At 38.9% G+C, this 18353-nt stretch overlaps 1 protein-coding gene across 14 annotated transcripts in view; it reads left to right on the top strand.

The window, feature by feature from the left end:
• LRCH3 (leucine rich repeats and calponin homology domain containing 3) overlaps positions 1-18353 on the top strand; it is a 58764-nt gene that overhangs the window by 5388 nt on the left and 35023 nt on the right. For all 14 annotated transcript variants that reach the window (XM_041405723.1, XM_041405730.1, XM_041405724.1 and 11 more), the window contains exon 2: positions 18079-18223. In XM_041405723.1, coding sequence (XP_041261657.1) covers positions 18079-18223 — 145 coding nt within the window. The remainder of the gene's footprint in view (positions 1-18078; positions 18224-18353) is intronic.

Raw genomic sequence — 18353 nt, 5'->3', positions numbered from 1 at the left:
CCAGTGAGTTCTTGTAAGTGGTGTTCAGTGCTATTGCATGTGTTTCTAGTTACTTCCCTAGTCTTCCCCTTCCTTGACTCCATCATGATCAGATTTAATTTTTTTAATACTGTCCTGACTGCATATGCCCTTGTGGTTATATTTTTGGAGGTAACTGTAGCTACATAAAATTAAAGAGGGTAGGGATTCATAGTTGACTATATTGAGCCCTCTAGTCACATGAAGTACAAATTAGAATGTAGGGAAAAAAGAATTTGTCTGTGTTTCTTTCACAATGTTTCCAGCTGTGTTCTCCTGTGGTTGTACCTGTGTTTGGAGGTAGAAAATTTATCCTGGCTAAATACTCCCAGAAGGCCATCATAAATACACAGCCTAAGGTGATCCAAGTTCTGTGCTGATGCCAAAATGGGAAGAAGTTACGTCTTCATCTCCTGCTACACAGTCAACACCAGCAATCCCAGTGCCTTCATCTGACTGAAAATCCAGCCAACAGCTACGTGTATCACATCCTGGGACAGCTCACAGGGTTTCACGTGCATCTGAATGGCAGCAAAAGGAAAGGATGGAAGCACTGCATGGATCACGGGAGTGAGGATCTGTTTTGCACATGTGTAAGCTTAAATTGACTCGCACCAGTTATGAAACCACACCTTAGCTCTGTTTTGTAACCTTTTACCACTGACCTCCTGTAAATTTGCTAATCATTTTCTGTCAAACACTCTGCTGCCCTTTGACTCAATGAGCGTAATAATTTTTTATTCTACAATATGGCTTATAGAGTTGAATTTCATTGAGTGGAACTTTACTGCTGATAGGTTTGGCTCTTGTGCATCAGCTTGGCAAAATACATTGTTTTATACTGATGGTTCAAGTTTAGAATGCAGAAGATGTAATTAGTTTGTTCAGCAGAAGAACCAGCAGTAAAGAATTAGTTACAACAAACACTGCAAATTATGTAGCATGTGTTAAAAATAAAATTACATGGTAGCTAACAGAAAGGCTATAACTCAATTCAAGGATTCTTCTCTCTGTAATAACTAATCAGGCTTGGATCTCATGGTTTCTGATGTTGGCCAAACAGCTTGAATGAATTGCAGTTGTGTATTCCTCTGAAGCCATGGGCTGTGCAGGGTGCTTCTTCATCTGCTGTGGCCCCCTCTCCGAAGTGGAGGGGTGGAAATCCATTCATGTTAGAAATGTCATGTGGTTTGATTTATCAGTGCATCAGAGTTAAGAGTATTGCTTTAATTCCCTGAATTACAGATACTTACCTTAGAGAAGGGGTACAACATTGTGGGCTTTTCTTTACAGGACTGTTGTGCCTAAGTTAGTGCTTCTGTATATGTGCAGGAAGAGGGTTTAATGTTCCAGCTTCAAGTCCCCAAAACTGTCCCAACAGTCCTTGGCTTCAGCCTCACTTACAATTCCACACTACAGACTGCTGCTTCCACTGACAGCCCACGTGTCTGTCTGGAGTGAGGAGTCTTTGTTCTCTTCTAGCTGATAATGTTACTGATTTGAAAGTTAAAGTATTTACACTCTTAGCCTTCTCCCAGTGAGCTTCAGGCACTCCAAAAGGAGAATATACTGAAACCCCCCAACTTGCTGTGCAGCCCAGGTGTTGGCTGCTGGAACATATGGTTTGTAACCATGATGTGCTCTGTGCAGAGGGCAGGAGGATTAGGGAGCATCTATTCAGTTCCACCCACCACCCCCACATTGTTCAGTGACCCATGTGAATTTTAGTCTCTTTATTCAGCTTACTGTTGAAACTTAGCTTTGAATACAGAAACGTGTTATTGTTGCCTTGGGCTTTTGGGTAGTGCTCCAGACTATTGAAAAGTTTTCAAACACTATTTTTCATGTAATCTCTGTGCAGTGAAGCATGGTAATGTTACTGCATTTTATTACATGTATGAAGCTTGGAATGGTACAAAGTTTGAAAGCATCTGTTGATTTGGAGTACCAAAATTTTAAATACTTAGTGACTGAACTTACAGGCATTATTTTTAAGTGTAGCTTTTAATAAGTTCAGAAACCTTGGTGACTCCTTAGAAATACTGGGAATCAAGCCCAACAACTAGAAAAAATGTGATTAATTATTTTTGAAAGATTAGTTTAGAAAATTTGCTTAGTAGTATGAAGGAAATATATGGCACTGACAGTATGCAATCTATTTTTCCAAAGCAGTGTTCACTGCTTTCAGGTTAACCATCCCTTTTTCTTTGTGTAATTCCATGGGTTTTTTCCCCTCATGGTTTTTCAACAACACTCTTTTATAAGACTTTGACTGTGATCAGTCCTGATTCTTACAGTAATTTCATCTTGTCTGAAAAAGTCGATTTGAACAGAAAAAAATTGGAAGAAGAATGAAAAGTGGTATGTGGTTTTTAAGTAAAGACATGGGGATAGTAGATATGCACAGGAAATGAGCAATTAAAGTTCTGTGGGCACCTCTGATGATAGACTTCATCATCCTTGTGCTTGATTGAGCCATGTTATCTAAGTTTTTAACAGAGTTTTCTCTTTCCAAAATGTCAGTATGTTTTCCAGGTTGCTTTCCTGATGCTGAATTCTAAATTGCATCAGAGATGCAGTCTGAATTCTCTAGGATGGTCAAGTGGAATAAAGCTGGCATCTGTGTGACTCCTCAGGACAGTTCAAACCTTTACGTTCCTCTTAGGTGAGCCAGCAAGATAGCAGGAGGTTGTCATTGCCTGGAGCCTGTTTGTAGGGGGGGATGCTGTACTTCCAGGTTGTACAGATGTTTGAGGGCAGAGCTGATGGTTTCATCAGATCGTAGGTTCTGTGTTTGGGTGTTCTGGAGGTGATTATGCTCACCAGGTGATTATGTTCTACTCAGGTTCCTCCCTGTGTTCATGCCGTGTGTCTTGTTCCCAGCAATGTTTGTCATCTCAGTTCTGTCCCTTCTGCCCACATTTTTTTCATCTCCTTTATCCTAACTTCCATGTCTTAACACTTTCTTCTTTTCTAGTTAATCTTGCCTGTCTCAAACACCTCTTGTCACCAGCTCCAGTCTTCTCATTTGATAGGAAATACCTTTTAAATCAAATCAGAAGATTAATTTTAGGATGCTGATGAGACAAGTAATAATTTGAACATGCTTAACTCATGATTGCTATTACTTATGTCACATATATTACCCTTTAGTTCAGTCATAGACCAAGGCTTCTACTGGTCTTCGAGCTGGTGTCAGTCGCACTGTTCTCAGGGACTGAGAGTCATTGAGCACAATAATAGCAGGACAATCAGGATAATTAGGAGCTTGTCATTACACTGGTCCCAAGCTCAGCTATGGAATAAATGTTTTTGTAGAGGGCCACGACTGAATGTGGTTGTGAGCCATAAAATATCTGCTATTTCCTTTCATTCTGCTGGCTTGCAAAGGACTGGAGAGATTTGTGCTTAGCAAGGTAGAAAATTATCTTTGTAACCCATCTATGCTAAAACAGCAGTCATCCAATGGAGCTGTAAACTTACTGCAAATACTCAGATGTTAAATATTCATGGCTCTGTCCTGCTGGGTGCAAATTGTGTCACATCATTCAGGGATGGCTGTATGTCAGAAGATTGTTATAATTGCCATTAAAAGTTAGTGTGGAAATCCCAGGAGCTTCACTGTTGGTAAGAGTTCTCAAACTTTCACTGGTGATTAGCTCAGAACTGGTGTTGTCCTTCTGAGCATGATGAAGGAAATCACACACACACATTTCTAGTGCTCGTGATTTGGCTGTGAATTATGTAACTGAGTAATACAGATGTGATATTTTAAACATCTGTCATCTCTGTTTTCACAAATACAGTAAAGTGAGAAATGCATCTGTTAGGTTCTTTTATCAGCATCATTGCACTGCAGTTTCTGTTCACAGCCCTTGTATTGCCCTGTAGTGGTTAAGAAATAAGTGTGGAAATTCCATTTGAAAAACATGTTATCAGTTTGAAACCAGACTGCTTAAGTAGCTTTCCACATATAGATAAAATTAAATACTATTCAGTTCATATTCCTTTCACTTAAAACACATTTTTCTTCTTTGGATGCATAAAACAAAAGGTAAAACTACAGATTTTCATTAATAATGCAGTTGTTCCAGTGCTGCCAGATTTGCAGTGTATAAATAGAAGAAAAACTTTTTAACAGTTTTAATAATGACTGTAATTGTTTCTGTCTAATTTGATTTTCAGACTGAAATGTGATTTTTTTTTTTAACTAACTTTGGCTGTATTCTTGCCATATGATACAGTTCTTTTCATTTCTTAACCATGCTGAAAATGATATAAATAGAAGGGTTTTTAGAAGCATGCATTGCAAGCTGTATGAGGGGATTCTGGGATAACTCAAATGAGGTGCAGTTCCTTCTGTTTTGGGGATGGGGTTTCCTCTCCTGGTGAATGTCTGCAGCACATGTCCCTAGGGCTCTCTCAGTATAGGAAGGAGAAATGTGTCTGGTACCTGACAATTGTTAGGGATAGCAAAAGCAAACAAACAAACACAAAGACCTGAGCAGAGCCCTGAGATTTCTGTTCTCCAGGCTGTGGGCTGCCTGCCACTTCACCCTTGGAGAAGCACTTTGTACTTCTGTTTTCCTCAGCTGGAGGTGTCTCAGTCTGCTGAGCACTAGTGTCTGGTTTTTAATCATATCAGAAGAAAGTGTGTTCATATTTACAGTATGCTTTTTAGATTTGCCTGTTCTATTTCTATTCTGATCTGGACCCTAAAGAAATCCTCCTATCACTGCATTTCCCAACTCTTTGTATCTTGCTTTCTCTAGTTCATGTGGCACCTTGTGCTTCCTTCCTGTGTGCCCCACAACATCCTTATGTCAGAGGCATTTAGAGAAGAACTTGTTTGCTGTATTGTTTTACTTCTCAGGCAAAAGCATGTCATTTTAAAGCTGGAAAGCATTTGTGCTCCATGAAGAGAGGAGCTAAAAAGAAATTATAAGACATCCATCTGATGTGGAGGACTTTTTTAAATTTCATTTCAAGTTTTGTATGGCATGTAAGTGAATTCATTGAAACAGGTTTTTCATATGCCTTTGTATCTTATTTCCATGCCAGATGATTTGAAGTTCTGTGACTACATTAAATAACATCATAAAATTGCATGTTGTGCAGAAGAGTCATTTTGAGTGTAATGTTGATATTCATTTTTAAAGGCAATGTCAAACTCCGGTGGCAAACTGATTACCAAAGTTTTTTGTCAGTTTATGGCAGCTTATGATCCTGCCACTCTTGCTGTCTTACTCTGTACCAGTGAAATGCAGTACTCTCCATTTCTGTTACTCAGTATTTCTTGTCACAGTTACAGCAGTTGTTTCTTGCTTCGCTGTAGGCGCTGTTTTAAATAAAAAATTCTTGTTTGTTGCATACTATCACAAGAAATGCAAACTAAAATATTTTTATTTTCAAATATAGGTTGAGGTGAGACTTTTCACATTTCTCATTCTTTCTTTATAGTGGCCAGGGAGTTTTACTTCTGTTAGAAATACAGATGGATTTCTGTGCCTCTGATGATCTCAGGATAGATTTTCTTGATCATATTGTGCTTACAGTAATTAACTCAACATTATTTTCAGGGCAAGAGAAGTACTCTGTACTGCCACTATTGTTAGTGCTTTATCATATGGGGTTTTTTAATGTAACTGCAAATATCCTGCTTGACTCAAATTTTCATACCCTTATTTCTTTTTCTTTTTTTTTTTTTTTTTGCTTATCACTTCCATATTTATCCTAAAGTTAGATGAATCTTTAAATACTGTACTATTTTTATTATATTGTTCAAATATTGCATATCAGGGCCTATTCTTTTCAGTGTATAATCAGCCCTTCCAGTTTGCTGTGTGTGGTTCAATGGCTTATTTGCTATTCAGTAAATATCAAATCTGTAGTTTCTTTGCTGCATCAAATCCCTTCTCTCTTATCTCCCCACAGCCTCTGTAGACTTTAAGAAATTGTTAAAGCCAAATTATTTGCATTAATATATTGACTAAAATCCAGGGAGTGATTTTTGCATTGGGACTGTTTTCTGATGTTTGGGGTTAGATTACTTTGGGATTTTTTTGCAGTCTCTGACTCTTCATTTGCCTCGTGTTCACCCGAATTGGAGGCTATTGGCCCTCTTTGTACCTGTTATCCTAATGAGGTTTTGGGAAAAGTAAGTGGATTGAATAAATATCAAATGTATGTTTTAACAATGCTCATAATTTTTGATAGGAAAAAATAATAGATGGATCCAAAGGTTTGCACATGAACTTACAATCTGGCAATAGTTTTAGCTCAATTTTCAAAGTTTTTATGTGTTTTGCTTTAAATTGATGTTTCTAAAAGTTGATTTTTTTTAGTTGGGTAATTCCTTTTGTACTTGAAGGAACTTTATCTAAGGGGCTGGGGGGATGAGTTCATTTACTGCACACTTCCCCTCACTGCTAACTTTGTGAAGCAGTCTTGGAAAATGAAACCCTGTTCTGCTGGAAGTCAGTCAAGTATTTCAGGAGCAGCGGGCAGAAGGCAGTGTCGTGTTGCCGAGGAGCAGTGAATGCTCTCACACATCTCGAGTGTCTGCCTGTGAGGGGTGAGGCACTTTCTCTGTTACTTGGAGATTTTTCCACTTCAAATTCTTACGTGCTTTCAAATGAACACTTTTTAAATTACAGTTTTATATACATGAACAGCTAAAAATACCAGCAGTTGAAACAGTCATTATGAAATAGAATAATAGAGATCTCTGGAAGTGGAATTCTCATCGTTGTTGTGCAGTGTGGGCAGTGGCTGCACAGCTTCTCTTCTGTGGCTCAGTGTTTGTCAAGAATTCTCCTAGCAAGGCAAAAAGCTTTCATTTTCCTCAGTTTGCACTGAGCTGGTATAGATAAAAGTTGTCACACGCAGAAAACTGTTTCACTGAAGGACCTGGAGGGATAGAATCAACCAGCCAAAAATTTTCAAAGTGATTACTGTAGTTTGATATTAATTTTCATGACAGTTTCTTAAGAGCAATGTTTACTGTTAAACCTCAACTTAAGCATTTCCCTGAAGAGGAATTGGTTTGGCTTGGATTTGAAAAAAAATAAATTCATTTGTGGTCAGATGAGTTTGGATTTTGTTTTCTAAAATGTGATTGCTTCCAGCATTCATAACGTTAATTTCATTTTGTGAAAGAAGGGCATACAATTCGCCTCAAATACTAACTGGAGAATGTAGCAATCATTTTGATAGCCTTGCTACTAGTTTCTAGCATAGGGTGTTTTTTTTTTTTTTTAAGAAAGTGAAGATGAATGAAATGGTGACCTCCAGTCCTATAGCCCTTGATCCCTGGTAATGTCTCCATGGTGTGTTCTTGACTGAAGGTGACTTTTATGGCTTCCAGATTAAAAATGTATTTCATATTTTAAACATATATTTTGGCAATTGCTGCCATTTGTCTCCTCATTTGGCTGTTCCCTCTGATAAGGGATATTTTCCATGCCTATCCTATACTGTTGTTTTATTCCTTGACACTAAAATGGCTTGTACTGCACAGATGACTTTGTAAGACTCCAGCTCTCCTTCTAGAATTCTGGCAATAAGTGTCCTATTGAAATTGAAACACTGCTTGTGTAAAGCGTAACAGGCTTTTTTTGTTAGGGATGATGTCAGCATGAGAGATGGCCTCAAGGAGCCATTAAAAGAACATAAGACTTTTGACTGTTGGACTTTATTGACTTTTCTCCTCAGTAAAATACATTTCTGCAGAAGACAGATCAGTGTCTGCAGTGGTATGAGATGTATTTGTTGACTTTGCTGTGCAGTCTGATGAAGCTGTATCTCAGTGCCATAAATACAGAGGCACTCTATTAAGAGTGTCAAAGAAATGCAGTAATAAGAGGCATAAAATTTTATAGAAATGCTTGCCTTTCTCTGAAAGTAGCTGGCCTTTTTATGTGATATTACTCACTTTGCTTTTTAGGACCTTTGAATTTTCAGTTCTGGTTTGTTTCTAACTCTTCCCTTAAGACATTTTTCAATGTATTCACAGCTAGCATTTTTTTTTCTTTATTATCTGTCCATCTATTGCAGACTTTGTTCTGTCATTCTGTTTAAACTGTTGTGGAAAAAAAGGACTATAGGAATACATTTTGAACTGACAGTGAAATATATAGGGGGAATATGCAGAATCAATGTGACAATAGGTAAATAGCAGCTGTTATATTAGCTGACATATTTATATGTGAAAATGCTTGTAGATGGAGAATTTTATGTCCAGTATTAAGATGAATTGAAGCTTTTAGTAAAATAAATAGATTAGTGGTTCAGCCCTTGCTCTGGAGGTGGCAGCCTGCACTGTGTCCTATAGTGAACTTTATTTTTGAATACAACTTGCCATGATGTGAGGACAAGCATAATAACATTAGCAAACTTTTAATTAAAAACAAGATAAAAAATAAGTATTAAGTGACTTGACTTTCAAATTCAACATTTCAACTCGAGCCTGCAAAAGAATGTCTTCAGCCAAACTTTTTTACAGCCCTTTGCCATATTTGCTCCTGTTTCTGCCCAGCAGCTCAACTCCCCTCTGCACAACAAACCAGATCACTGAGAACAAGTTGCTGTAAGTTATGAACTGACAGCCAGGTTAGTTCTGCCCCTGTGGACATGACAAGTTATACTCAAGTCTTGAGCCATCAGTTGTCTTGAAGTGTTCATGGGAAAGTGAAGAGATGTCAAAGAAAATGAGGAATTGTTTCCTGATTGGGAGAGTCCATAGAAGGGAGGCATGTTGATGTTTTTGGTAGGAGTATGTTCATATACTGGTATTTATTCTCCATAGTCCTGCGTGTGAGAACTGAGAAAAGCAGATGTCCTAGATAAAAACAGATGATGAAGAAATACAGAAGAGGTAAATTTTGGTTTTTGTATGCTGGGAATCAAAGCAGCAAATCTGAACCATGTAATGATTTTAAGTGATTGTGTTGCAGTGAGACATTTACAAAACAAGATTAGTCTCCTTTGTTTTAGCCAAGACGGTTGCATAATGCTACAAGAACTTGGAATGCTTAAGTAATGAAGACTTTGATCTGATTCAATTCAAAGTAATGTCAACTTAGAAAATCCTGATGAAAGATTTTCTTTCAGAAGTTGTTTTCTTACTTCTCCTTTTCTCAATTCCTTGTTAAGGCAAGACTTCAACTTATTTGGCAATGTGCTGATAACAGCTAATTTAAGGAAACTGTGCTGCCAAAGGAAGTCACTGCCCTCATATATCCACTAGAGAGACAGTTCATGTAAGTCCTCCCCAAGTTAGCTTCAGGCAAATTTTGCAAGAGTAGTTTTAACAGCTTCAAAAATCATGTGAGCTAACTTGATGGTTTTTCTGCCTGATGTGAATTGGGAAATGCTCACACAAGCATTGCAGAATTAGTAGCTTACAGCAAAGGGCTGGTAGGGAGGACCCAAGAGAGGGGATAATTTTAAACTAGTAAAGTTGGATCCCAGAGGGTGGGGATCTCCAAGGCTTTCAGATGTCATTAAACTGTCTTTGTTATACTGTATAAAAGACTAGACATGAGGGTTTCATGCTATGATTTGACTTTTTTGTTTTTCTTTTTTAGTTTTAAATCAACAAGGAGTAGGTTTGGGGCAAACCCAAACAGGTTCTTCTAAACCAGTTTTATCAATGGGAGGGTGTAGGCTGCTATACCAGCTTTGTAGGTGTAGTCCAAAGGCTGCTTTTCTTGGAGATAAATACTGTGTCTATGTATGTTCTGCATAAAAAAGCAGAGGGGCCTGCACTGCAGCTGGACAACGAGGAGTGAGCTTCCCTGATTGAACTGGCCCTGGAGAGCTGGAGACTCCAGTTCATTCACTCAGTGATAGATCTTTTGCAAAGTTGCTTCTCCAACTTCCAATTAGTTTTAGAGCTGTTTGAAAGAGAAGCATGATTATGCTGTTGGGTGAGTGCCAAGTTTAGTGAGGAAAGGGAATGAAATTGCTAGAAGAGAGAAGACTGGGGGGCTGTCAGTGGGAAGTTGGAAGCAGAGCACATGTAAAAACTTCTTTAACCGCAAACCGCATGTGAGGGGGTTAGAATTAATTCTGGTATTCAGACATGGATAAACAGTTGCACTTTGCATCATCTCTGCTGCAGCAGTACATGAGTTGCAGTTTGTATTCTGTCTGTAATCTGTCCTGTTGTTTACTGGCAGTCATAAGGCCCAGCTGGCAGGTCACCTGACTTCCTTCTGCCTCCCTTTTAAAGCTACTGAAAATCTGTCCCTGCTCATCTGAAAAGTGGTTTCATCTCACTCTCAAAGTGTTTGCTTGGCTCCACTGTGTGCCATCCTTAAAATACCATGGTGTGTACACAAGGACTTAGCATGCTTTGTACTGAGGTACGTGTCCATAATGAGCAAAACTTGGGTATAAATCCCTGATCACATTCCTGTATTTGCTACTCTGAAAAGACCCATTTTGTTAGAAATGTTTGTGAGTTAAGGAATCAAAAAAAAAAAAAAAAAAAAAAGGGCTGTTTCGTGGTTGTTGTTATTAACCAGGTAGTCCAAATCCCAGGTATTGCCAGAAGTCCTGATGTTCTTCAATACTCATAAAGCCACACTGTCATCCTCTCCCTTGTGTTGATGTTAGAGATTACTCAACTGCAGCAGGAACTGGATCATGCCTCAGAAGGGCTGAAGACTATTTGTGGCTTTGGTTTTATTCAGGATTTGTTCTCATTAATGAAACACAACTGGCAGTGTGGCTGCACAGGCAGGAGTGCTGGTGCAAGGGAGAGGATGGGAACACGTGGCCAGTAAGGAGTTGCTCCGTGGCTTCAAGTGGCTCACTGTGAAGGCAGGGTCTGCATTGAATAATGAATAAACAATAGCTGACATAACAGTTTGATCCATTCAGGCTACAGATTTTTCTGCTCTAGAGCCAATTAGAGGAAAAGCAAATGGAGTTGTTGGAATATGAAACTTTTCAGTTCCTGCAGGGGCTGGAGCTTGTCACTCTTGCTTGCCCTCCAGTAGACACACAAGAACAACTATGTAATGGTGTTCTATAGTTGTCACTGTTTGGGGTTTTTTTTGTTTGTTTTAATAAACAAACAATATTTTTCCTTGCAAAAGGAAAATGAAATCATTTTGCAGAGGAAGTGGCATTGTATTTGAAGTTGTTACTCTTGTTAGGATGTTTATTCTCTTCTAGCAGTACTCAGGTGGTTCTGCTCTAGCGAGACATCATGCTTTCCTTGGAAATGTGCTTTATTTTCACTGGTCATACAGCAGCTTACATTAAGGGCAGGACTGTAATAATACGTGTTTGTGTTTAGTCAGTGTTTTTTTATGGTGGCACCTGTGAGGTTTTCCTTCATATCTAAAAGAGAAAGCTAAACTACAGCAAATATGCATTAAAATCATGTGAAGAGAAAAAAAAGGAAGGCGAATAGGACTTGGTGTTTAGAATCTTCTGTTTTCCTCTTTGATCCCAGGTATGATTGAGTTTTCTTACTTAGTATAATTAAAGTTCTTACAGATATCTGTATAGAGATTCTTCTAGTCTTAAGAGCAAATGGTGAATGTTGTAGAGACTAGGCCAGGTAAGAGGGTTGTACTTGCTTAATTTTTTTTTTTTCAATATGATGTGTTTTAACAGAAAAGAGTTGCTAAAAAAGCCTAGTGTAGTCCAAGTAACTTGGAAGCCAGATTCTGCAAATCTCCCTTGTGTGACTGTTCTTAAAAGCTTCTGAATTAGAAAACAAAAAAGCCAGCCAGGTTTCATCAGTAATCTGGGTGTTGAAGTGAAAAAAAAGGTAAAGGCTTTGGCCATAGTTCTCACTTCATTAAACTTGCTTCAAGCAGGGGATTTTGTGGGAGTTCTTCAGAGAAGTGAGGGGTTTTCTTGTTTTTTAAAAGCTTTGGCAAGAAGCTTTGTTATTTGTATTGAACATTCCAAAATAAAACTGTGGCCAGAGGAAATAGCATCTGTGAAACTTTGATTCACACATGTGAAACTTGACAATGATTTGGCAGTGATTTGAAGCAGGTTTTATAAAAGACAGTTAAGCAGCCTTGGTTAAAAGCTATGAACCTTGTCCTCAGCACTCAGGCCAATCCAGAGGGCCCATTTCAGTGTGATGTGTAATCTTCTATTTGCATTTCATGTTATGCAGTGAGCTCTCAGGTTGGTGGAGCAAGTTTTGATGGTCATTCTTCATTCCAAGTGTAGCACCACCAAGTCAACATTTGGAAGAAACCACTAACCTTTGCTTTGTTTCTGGAACTGCTGAAATCACAGCCTGTGCATGGTGCCAAAAGCAGCAGGTTGGAGATTCTCAGTTACAAACTGTGGAAATGGTTAAAGTGCAGTTTAATGCTGCTGGTGCTGTTGCTAAGCAGGAATGTGATCATGCATATCAAGCATGGATCTGCTGAGAATTGAAATGTGATAAGTGTATCAAGGATGGATCACGTCTGAACTTAATCTTCCTTCATGAAATGCTGGAAATTGAAACTGGAAATTCCATGTTTTATTAGAGGGCTACAGAAATAATGCAGGTGAAAACGGTCTTTGTTCTGTGGCTGCTCTGGCTTGGACAGTGGGGCTGCTCTTGACAGTTTACCTGGGGAAAACACAGAAGGAACAAATGCATTTTGGTTCAGTAAATCCCACCTTACCTTAATTAGTTTACATGAAGGGTATCTTGATGTCTGGGGAAATAATTAGGAAAAGTTCAGGTTTGACAGGGCTGGCAGGTAGAAGGTGAGTCAGGAGATGACATTTTTGAGGTTTGTTTTAAATTAGGGTATGGCAGAAGTGGTGGCCTTCACAGCAGGCAGGAAGAGGTAAAGTCATCCCTCCTGTGTCAGGAAATCCTCCAGGTATGAAATGAAGCTTGAAGGATGCCAACATTTTCAGTGTTTAGAAAGAAAAACTCCCAGTAACTGAGTGCAGGGACCAACATCATCAGAAGTATATCACAGAGGTATTCTTTTAGGATGATTTCTGGTTTTCTTGTGCCAGAAGTCAGTACCATAATACCAGTAGCTCATCTGCCTGGGGCTATGCTTTCATGATGTTAATTTTCTCTTAGTAGCTTTATGGGAGTGTTTCCTAAAAGTCAGCAGAATCACAAGGATTGTTGCTCTTAGGTTATCAAGTTCTGAAGTGTTTGAGAAATGAAAAAAAAAAATTCATAAAACCAGGATAAAGATGCATTTATGTGGCTAAGAGAATGAGTGACAAGCTGAAGGTGGAGCTGAGGTTTGTATAACAATGTGCGTCAAATCCATTTGGAATGTTGTTGTTTTAATAGAGTTGATTCTAAATGTCAGCATTGAGCAATCAGATGGCATCAAGTTCCTCTAAAGATGGTTTTAGTGACATTATCTGAGAGGTGGCTGTGCCTAAGCAGTCACTTTCCAGGGAGCAGTAGCTGTAAATGAGCTGTTCTAGTGAGTTGCTTTCCATATCATCAAGACTACATCACCCAATTCTAGGATATTCTCCAGTGCAATGGTGGTTTTATTGTTATCAGTGTGAAAGTGTGGAGTTTGCTTCTGGTCTTTAAGTTGTGTATGTGGGAGGGGAAAAAAAAAAAAAAAAAAAAAAAAAAAAAAAAAAAAGGCTGTTTACACACTTCCGGATTCTGGTACTTCTTCTTAAACAGCTGCACCTTCTCCTAAAGCAGTTAGTGCTGCCTTTTGCCTTCTGTGGCTGTATTGGCTGTCAGCCTCCTGGTCCTTGATTGGCTGCTTTAATTATTCATAAGAAAATATATTTTCCTCTGTCAGCTGCAAGCTCATGTGTCTTAGATTTGTCTGTTATTAAAGAAAACCATGAATGTGCTTTCAAGCTACAACACATGTCTCATAGTTTTGGGGAAAAAAACCATTTGCTTGCCATAAAAATGAAGTAATTCTAGCCGAGGGCAGTCTGTAGCCACCAGTGTCACCACTGAGATTCAGATCAATTCACAGATACCAGGGTTGTTGCATCACTGCAGCAAGTTCATGGCTGACATCACACAGCTGCAGAGGGACTGTTCTGGAGCCATGTTACATCATGGGGGGGAGCCCACAGCTGACAGTGCCACAATCTCTCATCCATTGTTGCCAGCAGGTGTTGTGGTGGTTGCAGACGTTTGGTTTTGAATAGACAGCCAAAATCTGGGCTTTGCTGCTTTAAATTTAAAAAAATAAAAATTGAAACTATGTGGGGAGCATGTGCAGGTCTCTGATGACAAAAGGCAGATTTTTATTAACAAAATTTTGTATCAAAGCCCAGGTCTGTAGTGTCTGCCTTTGTCGTAGTTAATTGGAATGAGAGCAGAAGCTGTATTCCATCACAACAGGATTAATGGACTGATCCCATCAGCATCTCATGATGAGCTGGAATTCACCACCACCCACTGGTCTGAGTGCCAGCAGCAGTTGAGCTGCAGCTCCCTCTCTTTGTAGTGTAGGTAGTGGGTATCCCATACGTTGAACAATGCATCTTTGTGCATCACTGATTGTGCTTTGGAGACAAAATTTGTGTTACAGCTGAAGTCAAAAATGCGTGAACACAGACCTGCTAATGTTTGATGTTAGAGGAACATCCTTCTTTGAGCAGGAGGAGATGGCATATAGTGCCAAATGATGCAATTTGAAGCACAGTGTATCTCTAGTCACATTTAACATTGGATTTGCTGGCTTTCTCCACAGAATCCTAATTAAGATGGAAAAGGTCAGTGATCTGACTCTGCTCTGTGATTTCATTTTGTATCTGTACTGTTGGCTTTTTTATCTTTCACGAAGAGCTTAGTTCCAAAGAATGCTTCCTCTTTGCCAAAATTCCACATGATCTTGCCTTCAAGGAAACACATCCATTTTTAGTAAACTAGGAGAGCCTTTTCTTTTTTTTTAAAGAAGATTTCTGGTAACAGTGATTTTAACCCATGAAATTTAAATGAAATACCTTAGTTTTTTCCGTTACCTCACTTACACTTTCTCTTTTGAGAAAAACACCAGCTAGAGCTGTGCTGCTGGGCAGCAAATATGTGAATATATAACCAGTCACTGGAATGCTTTTGTTATCTTCTGGGTTTTGTTATAACTGTGCCTCTCTTTCAGCTGTTTTGAGGAAGGTGATGGGCAGAGGATGGAATTGCTGAATTGTTTATGCAGTGACTGCTGTACTCTGCCCTATTTCTGATCACATTTAGGGTCTCCTTTTCTGGCATGGGAGAGGATTCCAGAGAAATTGAACAAAATAAAAAATGTCACTGAATCTTAGGAATGCTGTATTCTGCACTTTAGGAAATTTAAATACTTACTGAAGGTTTGGGGGGGACAAAGCAAGGATTGCAAATAAGCAAAAACAGTTCTTGAATTTGCAGATTCAGAATTCACACTGTATTTTGTCATATGTTGCTTCTGTCTAATTCTCTACTCAGTTCTCAACTCTTGTTTTAGCTTAGTTGTTATTTTCCTACTGCTTGCCTGTTTTTATGGTCCTGGCCAACCCTCCCTCTTGGCTCCCCCCTTTGGGCACATGAAATCACAGATGCTGTGTACAAGACAGCATTCTTATGGCCATCATGAATAAAAATGCTCTAAACTTATTAACCAAACTTGTAACTGGTTAGACCCATTTTTGAATGATTTAAGAGACTATACTGCAGCATCAAAATTCAGCTGATTTAATCTGTTTCCCACTGAATGTCTACTGCTAAATAGAAATGCCAAGTTTTAAAAATCACTGTAGATTGAGAGAAGTCTGGAAAAACCTATTCATTGGTGCTAACTAGCTTTGGTGTCTCTTTCCTATCACACTCTGAGCTCATTTGTTGCTTAAAAAAATGTATTTTCATTTCTTCATGCCGGGTGTTATTTTTGCAGGGAGTTGTTTCTGTAGCAATACTAAATCATAGTTCAGAGCATGTGAAGTTCTTGACTAATTCATGCCTTTTGGTCTGCACAATATGTAAAAAATAGTTTTTAGATGTTCTTTGGTAAGGTAAAGTGAAACAAAAAGCAAATGAGAATTCTCATATTTGTGGTTAAACCCTTTCCAAAACAGAGTAGAAAGAAACTTTTTGTCACTTTTCTGCCAGAAAATAGGGCTCACTACTTGTGATGCCTGTTTCTCTATTAAAATGGGTAGAATTCAGACTGCCTTTGGCAGCACAGCTGTGTGAAAGAGGGATAAAGCTGTGAGCTGAAGGATGCTGCTATGTCGTGAGAGAAGTGGTGGAATTCAGAAACTTTTACACCTTATATCTAAACCAGTGTTGTAATAATTTTTCAAATAGATGGTTAAACATCCAGTCAGTGTGAGAAATAAGTATTTTTTCTAAATTACTCTTGCTTGTTTCTTGTCTTCTCTGAAATAATTTGCATTTTTCTCTCTTTATTGCATGGTAACATACAATTGTATTGTGAAACCTCGTACCAAGTTGTGTGGATGGTAAATAATTCCAATGTGGCTAGCTGCACTTGATAGAAATATTTCAGGATACATGACTTATGTTGGGACAGTATGATTGAAAACCTCTCTTCTCCTGTTTTACAACAGTGTTGGCACACAGAGATCCCGCTAGGAATGTCACAATTTTGGGCACCATTGTAGCACAGCACTAAAACTCTCCTTTAAATCTGCTGCAGCTTTACAACTTGGAGGGGAGGGCTGGAGTCTGCTGTCATTTTCACTAAATCCTTAATTATAATTGAACTATAGAAGTAAAGCAGAAGGGACCTTAGGACATACTAGAGCTCTCTGGGAGATAGCTAGTGCAAAATTAGCATCCATTGCATCAATTCTTAGAAGTGTATGCTGTGTTCTGCAGGATATATACAATTACTCTGTTGACTCCTTTGTCACCTACAGATTCTTAAGCAGGTTGTGATCAGTCCAATTAATTTGCTGCTTCCACTTAAGCTGCAGTTCAGTGAGTGCTTTAAAATGCCAAGAATAGACTCTTCCACCAAAGTAGGGATTCTTCTGCCTGCACCAACATTTTTCCCTGGATCTGGCATAGGGTTTGTGGGAGAGGTGATCAGAAAACCATTCTATTTCTGGTCAGTCTCTCTCACACTCTGGCAATGAAAAGCACCTGGGACAAGCTGTAGAGGTAGGAAAATTCTGCTTTGACAGCAGCAGGTAGCAGGATCCCTCACAATGATATTTCTTTGCGTTGATGCATTTATCTGATGTTTTATCTGGATTAGCAGATGGTCAGATCAGGATGTTTATAGAGCCTTAGCAATCTGTAAGTGCGTTTTTCTTCACTCTTGGAAGAAAAGGGAAAAATGTTTTCTTTTTCACAAAAAGAAAAGTAGGGCAAAGATCTCAAACTGCTTTCTGTCATAAAATAATGAAACTATTCTAGATATGCAGTGCAAACTTATTGCTGACTTCTGTAATTTTGTAGTTTTAACTCCCACTATTAGCGCTGTTGGAAACATTCATTTAAAATGTTGATTTTTCAAAATCAGGTTTGGACAAGTTGAAGCTGAGGTCATGTTTGAGCCTGATACCAGCTGGAAAGAAGCACTTGGTGTTTGTGTATTGGGGGGCGGGGATAATTTTTAATTTATTTTTAAAATTTTTTATTGGTGAACAGACAAGGGGTTTTGTTATGTTCCCCATTAACTTTTTGTATTGGTGGATTTGAAGTTTCCATGACTTTCATGCTTTCTTACCTGTGTGCACTCTGCTGAACTTTATATCCATCACAGCTCCTGCTGCAGTCAGCTTTTGTCATACCTGGAGGTTGGGTAATGCTTCTATCAGAACTCAGAGCCTGGCGTGTCAGGAAGTGGGGACTGGAGGTGTGTGTCTCTGGGAACTGCCCTTTGGAATTTATAAGCAGCAGCTTTCCTTGACCTTTAAAGAAAAAAGAGCCTTTTGCCACTACCTTATGACAGTGCAGCTTGTGGAGGAGAGTAATGCCCATGGATATTTTGTGCCCATAGACTGCTGATTGGAACTGTCCAAGGAAAAGTATATTAAACTTCTTTAACCAAAACAGCCTTGCCAAGCAAGGAACTTAGTGAAGTTCTAAGGCAGCTTTACTGAATCTTTCTTTTTCCCTCCCTTCAGACTTGTCACGGAACAGACTGTCGGAGCTTCCAGCAGAAGCCTGCCACTTTGTCTCCCTCGAGACTCTTAATCTGTACCAGAACTGCATTCGATATATCCCAGAGGCTGTTTCGAACTTACAGTCACTAACATTTCTAAATATCAGGTAACAGTTGTCTTACCAATTTTGCTTTAGCATGAGGAAAGCTTTTGCACTCAGCCCAAACATACTCGCTCCTTTGTGGCAGAGCATGGCCACTTACCAGAGCACCTGAAAGGGCGCCTCACATTGCTCC

This window comes from Onychostruthus taczanowskii, unplaced genomic scaffold (assembly GCF_017590055.1).
Source record: "Onychostruthus taczanowskii isolate IOZ18803 unplaced genomic scaffold, ASM1759005v1 scaffold24, whole genome shotgun sequence".
NCBI lineage: Eukaryota > Metazoa > Chordata > Aves > Passeriformes > Passeridae > Onychostruthus > Onychostruthus taczanowskii.
This window is presented reverse-complemented; position numbering and strand designations above follow the sequence as displayed.